Genomic DNA, 15,185 nt, shown 5'->3' with positions numbered 1-15,185 from the left:
CATTTCTTGCGCATTCTCCTAAAAACTCTTAATTCAAAAATTCTTTGCTCAAGTGGAAGTATTACAATGACAAAACCAAGTATACCTAAATCTATAAACAAATCAATTTCCAGTAAAATACTGATGACAAGCAGGTTAACAAAAGTTTTTGAAAAATGCCCAACAGTTCGATGAAAGCGATGGTAATGTAAGAATTGAGCAAAGAAATTAGCCGTTTTCTCAGAATCTATGTAAGAAGGTGTCGTGTCAACCAGTGAATGTGTCGAAATGTAGACTTTTAAACCAGTCTGATTGGCTCATTTGGCCGACAATCAACAAATTCTAATTCGTTGAACTAAAATTTAATGCATCTTGTCCAGGCCTCGTGGTCCAGGGCCTTTCCTCAGAGGCATATGTGGCTTGATATGAGCCTATCACAACCGAAATTGGGATTAACGCGCACACAAATAACTTTTAGATTTCCTTTCGGCCTGGTGTCACTTCTAAGCATATTTGAAGTAACTTTGACATTGTATCTCAAAGCATGGCAATTATGGTGAGCGAAATGCTCAGTGCTTAACCAGTCGGCAGCAAGTCCCACGTTATATTCGTGATTGATTGTCTGATTTGAAATGTCTGTATTTTGATAAGTCTGGCATTTTTACCAGCGTAAAAAAGAACTGCTCTGGATAAAAAAGCGACAAAAATTAGTTCAAACTGTTCGGTCGGAATTTTTATCGCCGACCGTTTAGGTCATCATGTTCCTTTAAAAAAATTAAATTTCCTCACCATTTTTGCTGTAATTTTGAATTCAAAGATACATTTTTTTGTTAATCTTGATTTGTTTGTTTGGATTTTTTCAACAATGTCGTCAATTTTATCAACCGGGAGAGATTGGCCAATAGAAGTTGAGCCAGTAAATTTTTGACCAATCAGAACAGTAAAACAGATTTTACACCAATACGCTTATTTTGTTAAAAGGAATAGAACAAATTAAATCATACTGGGGCAATGAGCCGAAATGTTAAAGAAAGCACGGTGGGTGTGCATCGCTGCAAAAACTGAAATGCGATTCCGGATTACAGCCCACATCTCATCAGAGGCATGTCGGTGAACAGCGGTCAGTTATCCCGCTTATAGTAATATTATCCGAACTGTAAGTCAATAATAGAATTATGATTTTAAAAAAGTGACAAATAGAGGAGAGGAGATTCTCTACTAGGTACCAGAGAGGAGACCGCTGAAAAAATCAGTTCAATTTACTTTTTAAAAAAGGGAAAATGGGAAAACATACCAAGTCTTCATTGGGCAGAAAGTTGATAAGAATCTCCGAATATTTTAAAACTCGAGATCACAGATGAGAAAATTAATTACAACAGATTTCATCTCCGAAGTTGATTGAAGGTAAAACTGAAGACGAAAGATGAACGCGTACTCAAAAATCTACCAGCAACAATATCTACTAGGTATATTCCTTTCACCTTGAACAAACTAAATTAAAAAAGCCAAAACGGATCTATTCAACAATTGCCCCCCCTTTGGCTCCTAGTAGAGAATCGCCACCCCTTCTGTGCTATACTGTGGCCTACAGTATAGATAGCCGAAAATTTGTTTAAGCGCAATTGCGGACCGCTGTTCATGGCCATGACTTTCATGCGCTGTGGGATGTAATCCGGAAATCACGGGTCGGTTATCGTGGCGATGTCCAGTCGGATTTTTTTGCTTTGTATTCCGGTTCGGCTAGTTGCCATAACATGGCGTATTTCATTCTATTCAATTTAACATAGTATTTGCATGCGTGGAATGTTATTTGTCGTCTCTGATTGGTTAAAAATTAGCTCGCTTAAATTCTATTCAAGAACAGCCCCCCATTTTGCAAAAGGGGGGACAATTGTTGAAAAGATCCGCCAAAACTTCTGACCATAACCAGGAGCGTCTTTCTTTTTGCTGAGTGAAAATGGATGACAATGCAGAATATATTTAGGCATAAAATTTTTTTTCGAAAAACTTACTTGACTTAAAATATTTAATTAGATATATATGCTTTGAAGCTTCTGAATGAGAAAGAAGCTCTCCCTCATTCTCCGCAAAATAAAGATTTGTTGTGGTATAAATGTACCAGTATAATTGTTGTGGTATAAATTTCCTGCCATTTGCGGGCTCGCTTATCTAATTAGAAAATTAAAACTGAAATTTAAACCAGCTCTAGCAAAGCCTGTATGATAATATTATAATATAACCTATTATGCAATGTTTTACGCACTGAAAGATACTGGGGAACATTGGAAAATTTAATAATTATTGCCGTTGAAACTTATTTGCCAATTGACTCATAGGTTTTCGGATGTTTTTGGTCGGTAACTGTTGAATCATGTTTTGGATGTTGCGAGCGCGTTTTGCTTTCAAAAAAGTAAATTCTGCATACGAAAGTCTACCTATTTTTCTGTATTTCTATTTAGCCACAGAAATTATCTCAAAATAATCCAAAACTTTGGCACTTCTTTTTTGTTGACCACTGTTAGAATTCATATTTTAAAGCCAAAATAGGCTCATTAAACTCTTGTTTTCGACATGTACAATTAATTGTGAAAATACCGAGAACTCCTTATTTTTTATGATATATACCCGTGTGATGCCGGATTTTTTATTGGTCAAGTTTAAGAGCTACAATGAAATTTTTGGTCATAACAACTCTGATTTAAAAAATTTCAAATAGATTATATAGATTCTATGATATTAGTCCGTTTTCCGATTTTTAATCTCAAAGATTTTACAAAACGTTTATCAGAGAGTAAAATAAACAATGAAATTAACCAGACAAACTCCGTGCCTTGGCAAATTATCGTATTGCGTTATTCTGTCAGACGCATTTTTTGGACAAAAACACTTTTGAGTTCTTTATAATGAGGTAAAATCATAGGCGAGCTGCTCACTTTTGTCACAAAACCACTCCAAAAGCAATATCAAATTTTCAAAAGCAATATCAAATTTTCAAAAGCAATATCAAATCACTGGGTTGGTCTGCCTTTATTCAGGCCGAAGTATCAATCGTTGTATAGTTTGAGCAACATAGTATAAGAACTGGATTTTCGTTTGATTATAAAAGGGATTGTAATTAGATGATTTAAAAATTTTAAAATTGCTGCACTGACCTTCTATGTATCTCGAACTATTCTAAATTTTCCACAGTCTAATTTCTCAATGCAAGAAAAGCGTAATGTAATGGAAAAATGAAACAGCGCTATCTGAAACAGGAAGCAGTTTTGTTATTTCAGCGTTTCTTGTTTTTAGCAGTTCGATATTTCCTGGACAACGTTTTACGTTTCTGTGCTTGGAACAAAAAATGTTATTTCTTCAGTCGCTTTCTGATCGATATTGCCTTTGGTTTGCCTTAACGAAAGTGTTATGTTAGTTAAAAATGATTCCGTACTAATAGGCTGCTTAATGGTAATTCAAATTGTAATTCTGCTAAATTTTGTCTAATTAAGAATAAAATGAAGATTGTGGAGGAAAAGTTGAAAAGCTTGATAATTATTTTCGAAGCAATGTTCGTCGATTTTTATCAAAACAAGTAACTGTTATGAAGAATTTGTCTTTTCTTAATCTAATTTCTTTCGAAAAAACTAGTCGCACTATAATTAAGAAAATTTCAATTATACTTATAATTTCAGACCATATGTACAAGCCATAATAACGAGCATATTTATTGCAAGATTTCTGTAATAACTGATTATAGGGATTTCGTGAAAAAGTTATAAAAATCCATATGCATAATTATTTGAACAATTTATTCCATATTATTTAATTTGTTTACATAATAATTACAGCTTCTGAAAATGTCGCAGGATCAAATCGAAAGCATTGTCTAGATCCTTCTGTGTAGTTTGAGTACTACAAATAGCCAGTCTCAGAAAGTACGTATCGTCTATTTCAGAAGGAACTAAATGGATTTCCCGTTCATCATTCACACTTTTCAGTAAATCCCGATTCTGTTCATTGCTCCCCTTTGCCCGAAAGCAGATGAGAGCCATAGAGCGGGGTCGGAACAGTTCAAAGTGTTCGTTTTTGACGACTAGACTGGCGAAATAGTCGGCTAAGTTCATGGTATCGCGAATCCATTTTTGAAGTCCAGTCACTCCGAAGGAGCGAAATACGAACCAGAGTTTCAGAGACCGGAATCGTCTACCTGAACAGTTCAATAATTAGAAAAATTTTATAAAATTTTACTCATAGCGTGGCTAAAGTGGGCAATAGTAGTCACATGTTATAAGACTCGTTTTGTATGCTTAGGAGGGGTGAGAAGCGATCGTAAAGCGAGACCTAAACTTTGGCATCTGTGTTTCTATCAAGGTCAATCTTTAAGGTTAATAAGAGAGGTCATAACAAAACACAATTGTAGCTTCTCGACTGATAGCCAAGACATGACCTCTTAACCTTCAATCATCATCATCAGTATCATGAAAATCATTAAATTCTCGAGAAATGTTTGAGAACGTATTTTTTTGCATTGCATCGGCTAAAACCACATTTTCACCTACAATCCAATTCAAGGAAATGCCAGTTTTGTGCAATTTATTTACGAAACCCACAATTTCCACAGTGAGACACAGTAGCTTAAAATGCAGATTAAAAGATTGCGGAATTTGAGCAAAAGCGGATTTCTTACCAAGTGGAATCTGCCAATGGCGGAAGTCCACAGCCTCCTCCTGTTTGTTGTGTTGCAAGTAGAGTGGATCCACGTGGAATACAGTAGCTAGCTTCCGCCTGTCTTTGATCCACAAAGCGGAACAGTCAAACTGCACCTATTGTGCGTTAACAAATTTTCCATTTTCATCGGCCCATGTTACCCGGGTTGAGGTGTTACCGCTAAATATTGTTAAAAGATGTAAGATTTGAGTTGAATTTGATTAAAAACTGTAAAATTTGCGGTGAAAAAAATAATTTCAGCGCTACCAGAGTGCGGTGAAAAAAATTTTCACCGCTAAAATTGCAAATCTTAAACATTCACCGCTAAATTCAACGCTAATCTCACAAAAAATCACTGCTATCAAACCATTCAATGCTAAAGATGCGGGCGCTTTGCGGTGAAAAAAGTATTTTTTGACCGCCATTCACTGCTATTCTTACATAATTTTTTTTTTACCAAACCTCGACCAGGGTTACAAACTTTAGATAATTTTTCGCTATTTGCAATTGAAACCGTTCAATTATGAGTCTTAGTTGGGTGTGACAAGGAAAAAAAAGGTCAAGAAGGCGGCTCGTTAATGTGCGTTCGCACATGATGTTCCGACCCGAGCTCATCTACATTTTTGACTTAATTGTCAACCAAATGAAGAAATAACAAAGATAGATATTTGAGTTTCAACCACCCGTTGCATGACCTATCTACTAATTGAATTACATAATGCCATAACTTTTTACAGCGCCGATGAGATTTGACCTTAAAGAGACTACGAGTAATAAGCAAAAACAAAAACTTCTCGGCAAAAACTGAAAATCTAAATTTAAAAGCACATAGTAACAACGTCAAAATGCAGTCAGATAAAACTTTAACTACTCAAATTTCATTTCTCCTAACTATACAGCGGACGGAAAGTTTTCTTAAGAGACTATGTTACAAGTCAACAAAGTGAAGATCAATGAGGCGAATTTCAAAAATTAATCTACATTCTTTAAACCAAGAAATTTCAAAAGTCCTTAAAATCATTAGCTTTTAACTAAAAAAATCCTTGATGAATTACAAAAAAATTACTACAAAACCAAAAAAACTTACCTTTGGGTAGTTTAAGCCTTAGAAACGAACTAAAGAAAAACCTAAGAAATTAAAAACGATTTGCGAAAACACAAACTATTGCTAACATTAAAATCATTAGCAATTATCTGAATATTATGTATTTTTAATTCAATTCAAATTTCTACTCATTCAGCTGCAGGAATTATACTGAGAGATTAAATAAGTTTATTTGGGCAACATTTTTAAACCTTTGGGATCTGTTACTACGCGATTGTTCTGAAAGAAGAGAAAAAGAAGCGCAAGAAATGACCCCTCAAAAAACGTTATAAAAATGCATTTTGTCCAACAAACAAAGCGTCGGTGACAAATAATATCAGTAGATATGTTTTTTTTGGAATGCAAGAAATCAAGAAATTGGATGTAACCTCTCATTGATGAAAATAAGTTTCAATGTGACGAAAAGAAAAACAAAAACTAAAAAGTTTGAGAATGTTTGAAAATGTAAATCATAAACATTAAGACTAAGGGCTATAAACTGACTAACTGATTCGGGAAACATCATTAATTCAATCCTCAATTACAAGCCTAAGACACTTTTCAGCAATTTACGGCTACCTAAAGAACAGAAACAGGCAAAAACAGCAATTTCAAGAAAAAAATTGAGCGAGAAGTGTCAAAGGCATTAAAAAAATGACATTTTTACAATAAACCATTCTATATTCAATCAATTTTATAACAGCAAGGGGATTCCTCTTCTTCATCAATCCGTTTCAAGAAATCAAATATGAACAAATACATTAGAACAACGAAATTTTTGAGAAAACTCGTAGTATCAACGACATTAATTTCATTAGCTTTCAACGGAATCCACTAAATACGCTAAATTATGCCTCCATGGGACAACAAATTTGTTGGCCATTCATATTTGGATAATGTGATAAGAGTTCAAGAGCAACCAACAATACGAAAACTTCCAAAAAATTTTTAAAAAAAAATTTTGAATTCTTGTGTTATTGAAGTCATCTAATCAAAAATTAGAAGATAAAACTGCAAACGAAGTTTATTTCAGATTCAGTAGAAAGCAATTGGGTTCTGGCAATACTGAGATTGACTAACAGTTCACGAAATTTTTAAGATTGGTTAATGTTCAAAAAAACTTTCGAAAAATGATTTTTTTAATTTTTAACAGCCATTAAATTCAATAAATTTCGATGGGAGCCAATAAATACGTTCAAAATGCTTCAATGGGAGTATAAGCATGTGTATCATGCATACGGGATCAATAAGACATCACAACAAATCTTATGACTACAAAAACAACAGCAATATCAGGCAAAAACCAAAAATTCAGTAGAGAAGTGCTAGAAGAAAAGGTTGAAGCCATTTGAAACCATAAGCTTATCTCTGAAAATGTTATCTGTGATCCACTGAACGTCTTCGTGAGCCACTGAACTTCAATAGGAGCTGTCTATTTTAGGATAATGTGATGAGATTTCAAAAGTAACCTATAATCCGGAAATATCCAAAAAAAATTTTTTAAACCTTTTGAAATCTTGTGTCATTGAAGTCATATTACTAAAAGTTAGAATATAAAACCGCCAGCTAGATCAAATTTGGTTATAGTAGGACGGAACAGGGTGCTGTCAATACAGAGACTGACTTGCAGTTCACGATAATAATTTTATGGTTGGTAAGTGTTCAAAAAAATTAATGATTGAAATTCTTAACAGCCATTAGCTGTCCACTCAAAGCACTAGATATGCTCACTTAAATCTCATTACGGAACATATTGCACTGTTAGTCAATGAGTCCATGGCATAAGACTCCAAAAAATAGTAAAACCTCAAAAAGAAATTCAAAATTTCGTTTAAAATTACGAAAACTCAGAGTCGAATTTGAAAAAAAAACATTAGCAGTTCCTTGAAAACGATTTTTTTGTTCATTGGGCTTCATTTGATTGTAAAAGAAGTTTTTCATTAACGGAACCCCAATATCAAAAGTGTCTTGTCTCTAGGTGACTTAAAAAGCAAAAAAAAGTAGAAAAGTTTTATCAAAAAAGAGCTATCAAATAGATTTCGAATTTTCTTGATATTGAAGCTCCCTATGAGACCAGAACTAATCTTTTTATCGCCTTTAGTCTATTAGGAACAAGAAATTGGTTCATTGTTTGGTAAGAAAATTAAGTTTGAAGTACTATTTTTATAGAAATTATCATAATTTGAAGAAAAATCACACTAAAAGTGAACAAATATCCCGTGTTCACACAAAACCTCCACGAAAATCAAAAAAATCTTTTTAATTTTGAATTCTACGCGGGACTAGCTTTTTAATGATACCACTCACATTTCTCTGCGATGAATATATCGGTCGGCCAAAATTGACTGAACAAAAAAAACCCATTTCAGTATATAGTTCCTCCCCCCCACAAGTGGTCAACTGGTTACATCAATATATCCCCCTTTCTCTTCACTTAGTCAAATGACAACAAATATCAGTTGAGACCGGAAATAATTTGCAATAATGTATTGAAACAAAACTGTGACTTATTATTGATTGCCAGATTGTCTTGGTATGATACGAGAGTGAAGTAGCGGCCAAATACAATCAATACAACCGGACAATTAAATAATTAAAATTAGTCACTTTATCAAAAAGATTGGGTTAGCTATCCAGGATCTGATTTCAGATACAAGTACGCTCTCTGACCGCTGGTCAGCCCGCCTAGACAAACCTGACCTCTAATCGCGTTGTCTTTTGCACGAAGTTCACATCCAGTTCTGATTAGAACCAGGGATCATTTTATTGCCCCCCCAGCATGGTAGTACACACGAAAAAGGTTCAGAACCGAATTTTTAATGCTTTGTGTTCATAGCGAGGGGCGGGGGGGGTGATTAGATCTTATGATTTTGAATTAGTTGTTATAAATAATGAAATTGAGATCGCTTTGTTTCGCTTGATTTTGTTATAGTTTTAGTGAAGTCATCTACTTCCGTCAAATTTTGACGTATGTGGGCTTCCTTCTTGCAAGTATTTTGTTAACCAAAGGTCACTGTTTCCTTGGCATCCCCTGTATATTTGCTGGATTGCGAAGAAAGGATAATCAGTTAAAAGAACATTGCGTCCAATCACCGATAAAGCTGAACTGTGCGAATAAATTCAAAATAATGTGAAAAAGAATATTTGTTCAAAAATAATCCAGTGGCTCATAAGAACAAGCCACCTCTAACAACAAACAACCATGTAGACCAAAAAAGAAGTGGAATGAATAAAAGCGAGAAGACACCTACAGCCAACCAATCAGAGTGCAATACTGTCAATTGCTGAAGCATGTTGCTGAATAGTTCGGTTTGTAAAAGAAGCCAACCCTAGTGATGAGCGGATTCAAAGAAAGGCAAAGTTAGAAAATGTAATGCACATTGAGCATTGTTAAACCTTAGTTGAAAAAAAAAACATTTTTGCTCGTAATGGTTCTGAAAAATTTGATTGTTTTTCATGTGTTGTAACAGTTCTTATTTTGAAGGATACACTGTTCAGGCCCACTTATTATCAAACACAAGCGATTCGTTTTCTGTACAATATAATGTTTAGTGGTTTCCTGCAGCTATTTCTAAATTTCCGTTTTTGCAGTAATGAAAAAACTTACACTGTCTAATCAAGCCCATTGATAGCTTTTTAAATGGATTTATTTTATTTTTTCTAAAATTAAGATGCTGTCATATGTCATATATACATACATACATAAACATACACACACAGAGATATATGTATATATATATATATATATATATATATATATATATATATATACTCAAGGACGCTCGGTAATGTGCTTACGCACATAATGTTCCGACCCCGCTCTTTCACATTCTTGACTTAATTGTCTACCAAACGATGAAGAGATAGATAATTTCAGGAATATTCATATAGTTCAACAAACCACTAATGAAATAATTAATTCTGGATTGCAAGGAAAAGAGTATAAGTAAAAAGAGCATTGCGTCCAATCACCGATAAATTTGAGTTTCGCGAATAAATAAAAAGATAATGTGAAAAAAAATTGTTAATAAGTATAATCCAGTGGCTCGTAAGAACAAGCCACCTCTAACAACGAACAACAATGAAGCCCCAAAAAAGAAATGGAAATACTAAAAACTACTAGACACCTACAGCAAACCAATCAAAGTGCAATACTGTCAATTGCTGAAGCATGTTGCTGAATAGTTCGATTCGTAAGAGAAGCCAAAAAAAGAAAGGCAAAAGCAGAAATTGTAATAGACGGTGAGAATTGTTAAAACTTAATTAAAAAAACATTTGGTCGAAATGGCTTTGAATAATATGTTTGTTTTTCATGTCTTGTAACTGTTCTTACAATAAATAACGCACTGTTCAGGCCCGCTTATTTTAAACCCAAGAAAATCGCTTTCTGTACAATATAGTTCTTAGTAATTTTTTGCAACTATTTCAAAATTTCCATGATGAAAAATTAACAACATTTAAACACTATATTATTTTTATATATATTAAGGTGCGTACGCGCACAATGTTCCGACCCCGTTCATCTGCTTTCAGAAATATACATATGCTTCAATAAACCACTAATGGAATATTTTTTACCATTATGATGCCCAATGAAACTCGTTGAGTGTAGCATTACTAAAAAAGACAATAACAAACATTAATTACGAGCAAAACTCGATGTTTTTAATGAAAGAAATCACAACAAAATCAATTTCGCCACAATAAAACCCGAACAAATCAAATAAATCTATACTTTATTAAAATAGATAGGGGCCTTGTCATAAACTCACTGGGTAGCAGCTCGACAAAAAGAAGCTTTGAAGTTCAAAATTACGTCTCTGAACGTGAAAACATTTATTAAAAGCGATTATGTTCAATATATTTTAACTGAAAAACGTGAAAAAGTCATTTATATCTCATTAAGAAAAAATTGAGAACTGCCATTATCGAGTGTACCTCATACGCTTAAGAAAGGAGGAGAAACACCGGCATCCTTAATATTTTCAATTGAAATTTACGCGAAAATGGCAGTGAAGCCGTTAAAACCATAAAATTGTCACTATGAGCATTAAAAAAATCAATTGCAAAACGTTTTGGCGCCGACTGGACCTACCATTTTTTTTAAAAAATTACAAAAGTTTTAAAAAATGTACAATCACATAAAAACCTCAAACTTTTAATGAATAATTTTAGTAACAGTAGTAACAAAGCCGAAAATTAAACGCTTGAGATTAAAACCGGTATAAAGACAAAATTAGAGCTCTTTGGTAACCAACGTTGATGGAGAAAATTGCAACGCTTCAAAAAATCAATTGGGATAACTAGTAAGTAGTCTATATTATGGGACTACAAAACAACAACATTTAGAGGCAGTAGCTAAAACTTCACAAACCTTTTTACGACACCGTTGTTCAAGTCACTATTGTAATATGATGCTATCTGCAGGAACCTTAAACCACCACTTGCTTCTCATCTGAACATCAACGGGTCTTCTTCCTAAAATGATTATGAAGAATTAAGAACAAGAAAAAACCCAAGACTGAACAGCATCGAAATCTGGAAAACTTTTGATGAATTAAATGGCCAAGCCATCAGTCAAAATATAGAACTAACCAAAAAAAATGTCCGAATCAAAATTAAAAACTTGAATTAACCTTGAACCGACAAAAATTAACATCAAAATTATTTGAGATTTATAATTGTGAGGTTGAAATACGTGGTAACGATAATGAGAGCAGAAAGGAGACTGTTGAATGAAAATAATTGTTTAAAGTTTAATTTGAGAGTCATTAAAACAAATAAGTATTAACTGAAAACCTTAGCAGGTTCATTTACAAGTCCCGGAAAAGGAATTGAGATATATCAATAACAGGTATATAATATACAACAACAAAAAGAAAGCCAAACATTACCAATAATAAAAAAATCTACAAAATTTTGCTCGATAACCGCCGTGTCTCAGACCAAAAGCATAAAATGTTCAACAAACACAATTTACTTTTTCAGATACGCCTTTGTCAGCGCTTTGTATTTCCCCAACTATGTTGACCTATCAATAAGAAATAAAGTGGTAAAGAAAGCAATTGAATCTAAGAAATGTGCAATTATGCCCAAAAATGGAAAAATCTGAAAACTCGTTTCAAAAGCAAGAAACCATAAGTTAAATATTTAAAAACTACATAAATTAAATTGACTCACAGGAAATGGGTATGCGCTCAGACTACTTCCGAAGTTGAGAAAACAAAATAAAATAGTGGGAAAATTAAAAAAATTCACCCACGTTTTCTTAAAACAAATACATTCAAAGTCATAACCCGTGAGCTCAACTCTGAAACTATAAAATTTGCAATATGCTTGTTGAGCCTTTTTTATAAATTAAACTCCATCTGTCAAGTCTTGAATTGAAATTCGTGACAGTAATTTACATAAAATTAATGAACGCGACAATATTTTTGAGTCTTGAATTGAAATTTGTGACAGTAATTGACATAAAATTAATGAACGCGACAATATTAAAAAAAAACCCTATTGCAATCTATAAGGTTTTTCACCGTAAGTATCAATGGTGAGGTCAAGATCAGCACTGATGTTGCTGTGCGTCTAAGAAAACACTCAAATGTTCAAAAGGTTGCAAAATAGATCAATTTTTCAATAAAAATTTTCAGTGTATCAAAAATATAAAATGCATTTGTATAATTATCCAAATTAAATTTGCAAAAAAATTGGCCAAGTTATAATTCCAGAAGACTCCTAAAGCCAGTGGGTGTACAGCTAGGTCGCCTTTTGAACTCAGAAAGAATAATACCGGAGTTTTAAGGTGTCTGCATCCGGCAAGTTTAAAGAAAACGGGGCTAAAAAACATTTAAAGTCCCGTTTCTTGACAAAAAGGGTCTGAATTCTGAGAAATTTAGCATAAATTCTAGCCAAAAAACAGGGACCGAACAGTTCAGCAGCCCACCTCTATCTTTAAAATTAATATCAGTCCCGCTACTGTTAACAATTTAATATATATTTGCAAAATTGACGAAAATTTGGACAAAACTATGGAAACTGTGAATACAAACATCGGAATATCGTCTCCTATTCAGAAAAATTTAGACCTCGATATCTCCTTGTAAAAAGCCAATTTTCAAAAATATCTTTTTTATTCTATATTCTGCGCTGGACGATTTTTCCAATGATATCACTTACAACTCTCTACGATGATTATATCGATCGGCCAAAAATGACTGAACAAAAAAAATCATTTGATTTTATAGTTCCTCCCCCCATTAGAGTGGGCGGAACAATAAACATATATTGGCCGTCGAAACACTCAGCTCAGACTCATGGCAGTTTGTGTACATCTCTGATTAGATTAGGCTCTAGCTCAACATTTCGAGCTCAAAAAGTCGCATTCGTTTATTAAGGTAACAGGAAACATAATTTTGGCTCTGACCTTTATGGCTGCAGAAGCTTTGTAAACGTGTTTTTGTTGTTTTCAGTCCAATCCCAACAGTGAAACCTAATCTTGATTAACGTTAGTCTTTAAAAACAAATTTCAACGATGCAACTTTCCATTAAGTTATCGCACATAAAGTTGAGAAGAAACATTCGGTAGAGCAGTGATAAAAAATTTTCTATGGTTTTTTAAGGTTTATTTTTACGGTATAATTTGAAACTCCTGTTGTGTTGTGGAAGATTGATGCAGTTGTTACCTCTAAAACCTCTATGATGCAGTTGTTAGCTCGCTTATAGCGACTTTTACGCTTGTCTGTGAAGCACAACGTGACAGAAAGTGTTGCGTCTATGATACAGCCTCTCTATGTTAGACATTCGCTAAAAATTTTTTGTGCTTGCTTGGACTTGTTTGGAAGCGTCTGGTGCATGTTTGGACGACGTACGTTCAAAAAGAGTCAGCGTCATAAACGAGCTCAGTCTAAGACCTCGAGCTGGGTCAGTTAGTAAGAGCCCCCCCCCCCCCCCTCTTATATATTTAGGTCAAGAAAGTTTGTATGAAAAATGTTTCTCTTTATAAACATTAAAATGGCCGAGTGATAGCGGTATTGTTTTCAATCACCGGAGATCAATTTTTTTGTTCCCAATACCATCCATGAACAAACTACTTGTTTCTGCGCTTCGATTCTGCACAAACCGATATTGGTTTGTGCAGCCTAATAAAAAATGTGACTATCGGGGTCGAGGTTTCGTCAAAAAATAATGTCAGAATTGCACTGAAAAAAAAGATATTATTGACAGCAATGCATCCACTTCGTTTAGCGATAAATGCTGAGAAAGCAGTTAGTTTCTTGAGATCTTCATTATGTGCGGTTTTTGGTTTTCAAGACTTCCGTAGAAGGTATTGCACCTCCCAGATGTCCAGACCCAAATTGATCTGTGATCAGGATTTCCAGGCCAAAATGACCTCTGATAAGGTTTTTCGGACCAAAATGACCTCTGATCGGATTTTCTGGACCAAAATGACCGCTCAAACGTCTGTGCAGACCCTGTAACTTTGGTCTGGGAACACATGAGTGTGCGTTCGAGTGGGTCTGATCATAGCTCAATTTGGGTCTGCAACGCAATCGCGGAAATTTCATATGTCATTTATTCTAAGATTTTTCTTTTCAACTTAATTAAACCTGATTCGCTCGGCTTTATAGAAATCAAATAAGTTGAAATTTTGTAAGATTAGCGATTTTCAGTGTTGAATTTTTTTTTCACGTCTACCAACAAGAACTGGTGAAAATGAAAATTTCACCGCTAAGAGATTTGTGATGATTTTTTACCGGTAAATTGACGTAAGATGAACATTTCTTACCGGGGCATTCACCGCAATTCTTAAGTTTTTTTGGCGATTTACATCGTTGATACCCGGACCCGGGATAGCCATTGCAGTGCATATACACCGACATTATAAAGCGTAGATAGAGAATGGAGGATCTGATATACAGGGGGGGGGGGGGGGGCAAACAGATCCCCGCTATCAAACACTGGCAATAATACCTGTAGCCACTTGTGTGGGTTGAAATTGAAAGACTGTGCCATTTCGATGCCAGCCATCAAGTGTCTGGTCTCTGGGCAAATGAAGGCCGAGCCAGCATAGGCAGCGTCCACGTGCAGCCACAGGCCCCATCTCTCGCACACCTCCCCCAACTCTCTAAGTACATCAAAAAATATTTTCTGATTAGCAGAACACAAACCTCTACTCTTGATTTGAAATTTTTTTCAAAAGTTTCCAGGGCCGAGGAATTTACCGAAAAATAACGGGGAAAAGAGTGTAAAGAGTGGAAAAAAACTTTTTTACACCGTTAGTGCTACCTAATTACGTAATTACAATATGAATAATATTTCTGACTTAACTTTTACCATATGGTTATGAATGTAATATGCATGTTAAAAAAATCATGAGCAAGCATTCCGGACACATCAATGGTCCTGCCCGGACCTAGCTTCAAGTGTAAATCAGTACTGA

At 34.4% G+C, this 15,185-nt stretch overlaps 2 protein-coding genes across 5 annotated transcripts in view; both read right to left on the bottom strand.

The window, feature by feature from the left end:
- The window catches only part of LOC142351894 (uncharacterized), a 37,325-nt gene extending 34,008 nt beyond the window's left edge, over positions 1-3,317 (bottom strand). The window contains exon 1 of the mRNA XM_075404150.1: positions 3,132-3,317. The gene's annotated coding sequence lies outside the window, so the exon portion shown is untranslated. The remainder of the gene's footprint in view (positions 1-3,131) is intronic.
- Positions 3,318-3,612: 295 nt separating this feature from the next.
- The window catches only part of LOC142352175 (aromatic-L-amino-acid decarboxylase-like), a 42,144-nt gene continuing 30,571 nt past the window's right edge, over positions 3,613-15,185 (bottom strand). For all 4 annotated transcript variants that reach the window (XM_075404581.1, XM_075404580.1, XM_075404582.1 and 1 more), the window contains exons 6-8: positions 14,717-14,870; positions 4,646-4,781; positions 3,613-4,165 (exon numbers count right to left, since the gene is read on the bottom strand). In XM_075404581.1, the coding sequence (XP_075260696.1) occupies positions 3,801-4,165; positions 4,646-4,781; positions 14,717-14,870 (655 nt within the window). In that variant the 3' untranslated portion in view covers positions 3,613-3,800. The remainder of the gene's footprint in view (positions 4,166-4,645; positions 4,782-14,716; positions 14,871-15,185) is intronic.

Source organism: Convolutriloba macropyga, chromosome 13 (genome assembly GCF_964194025.1).
Source record: "Convolutriloba macropyga chromosome 13, txConMacr16.3, whole genome shotgun sequence".
Taxonomy (NCBI): domain Eukaryota; kingdom Metazoa; phylum Xenacoelomorpha; order Acoela; family Convolutidae; genus Convolutriloba; species Convolutriloba macropyga.
The sequence above is the reverse complement of the archived record's forward strand: the minus strand, read 5'-3'. Positions and strand labels throughout refer to the sequence as shown.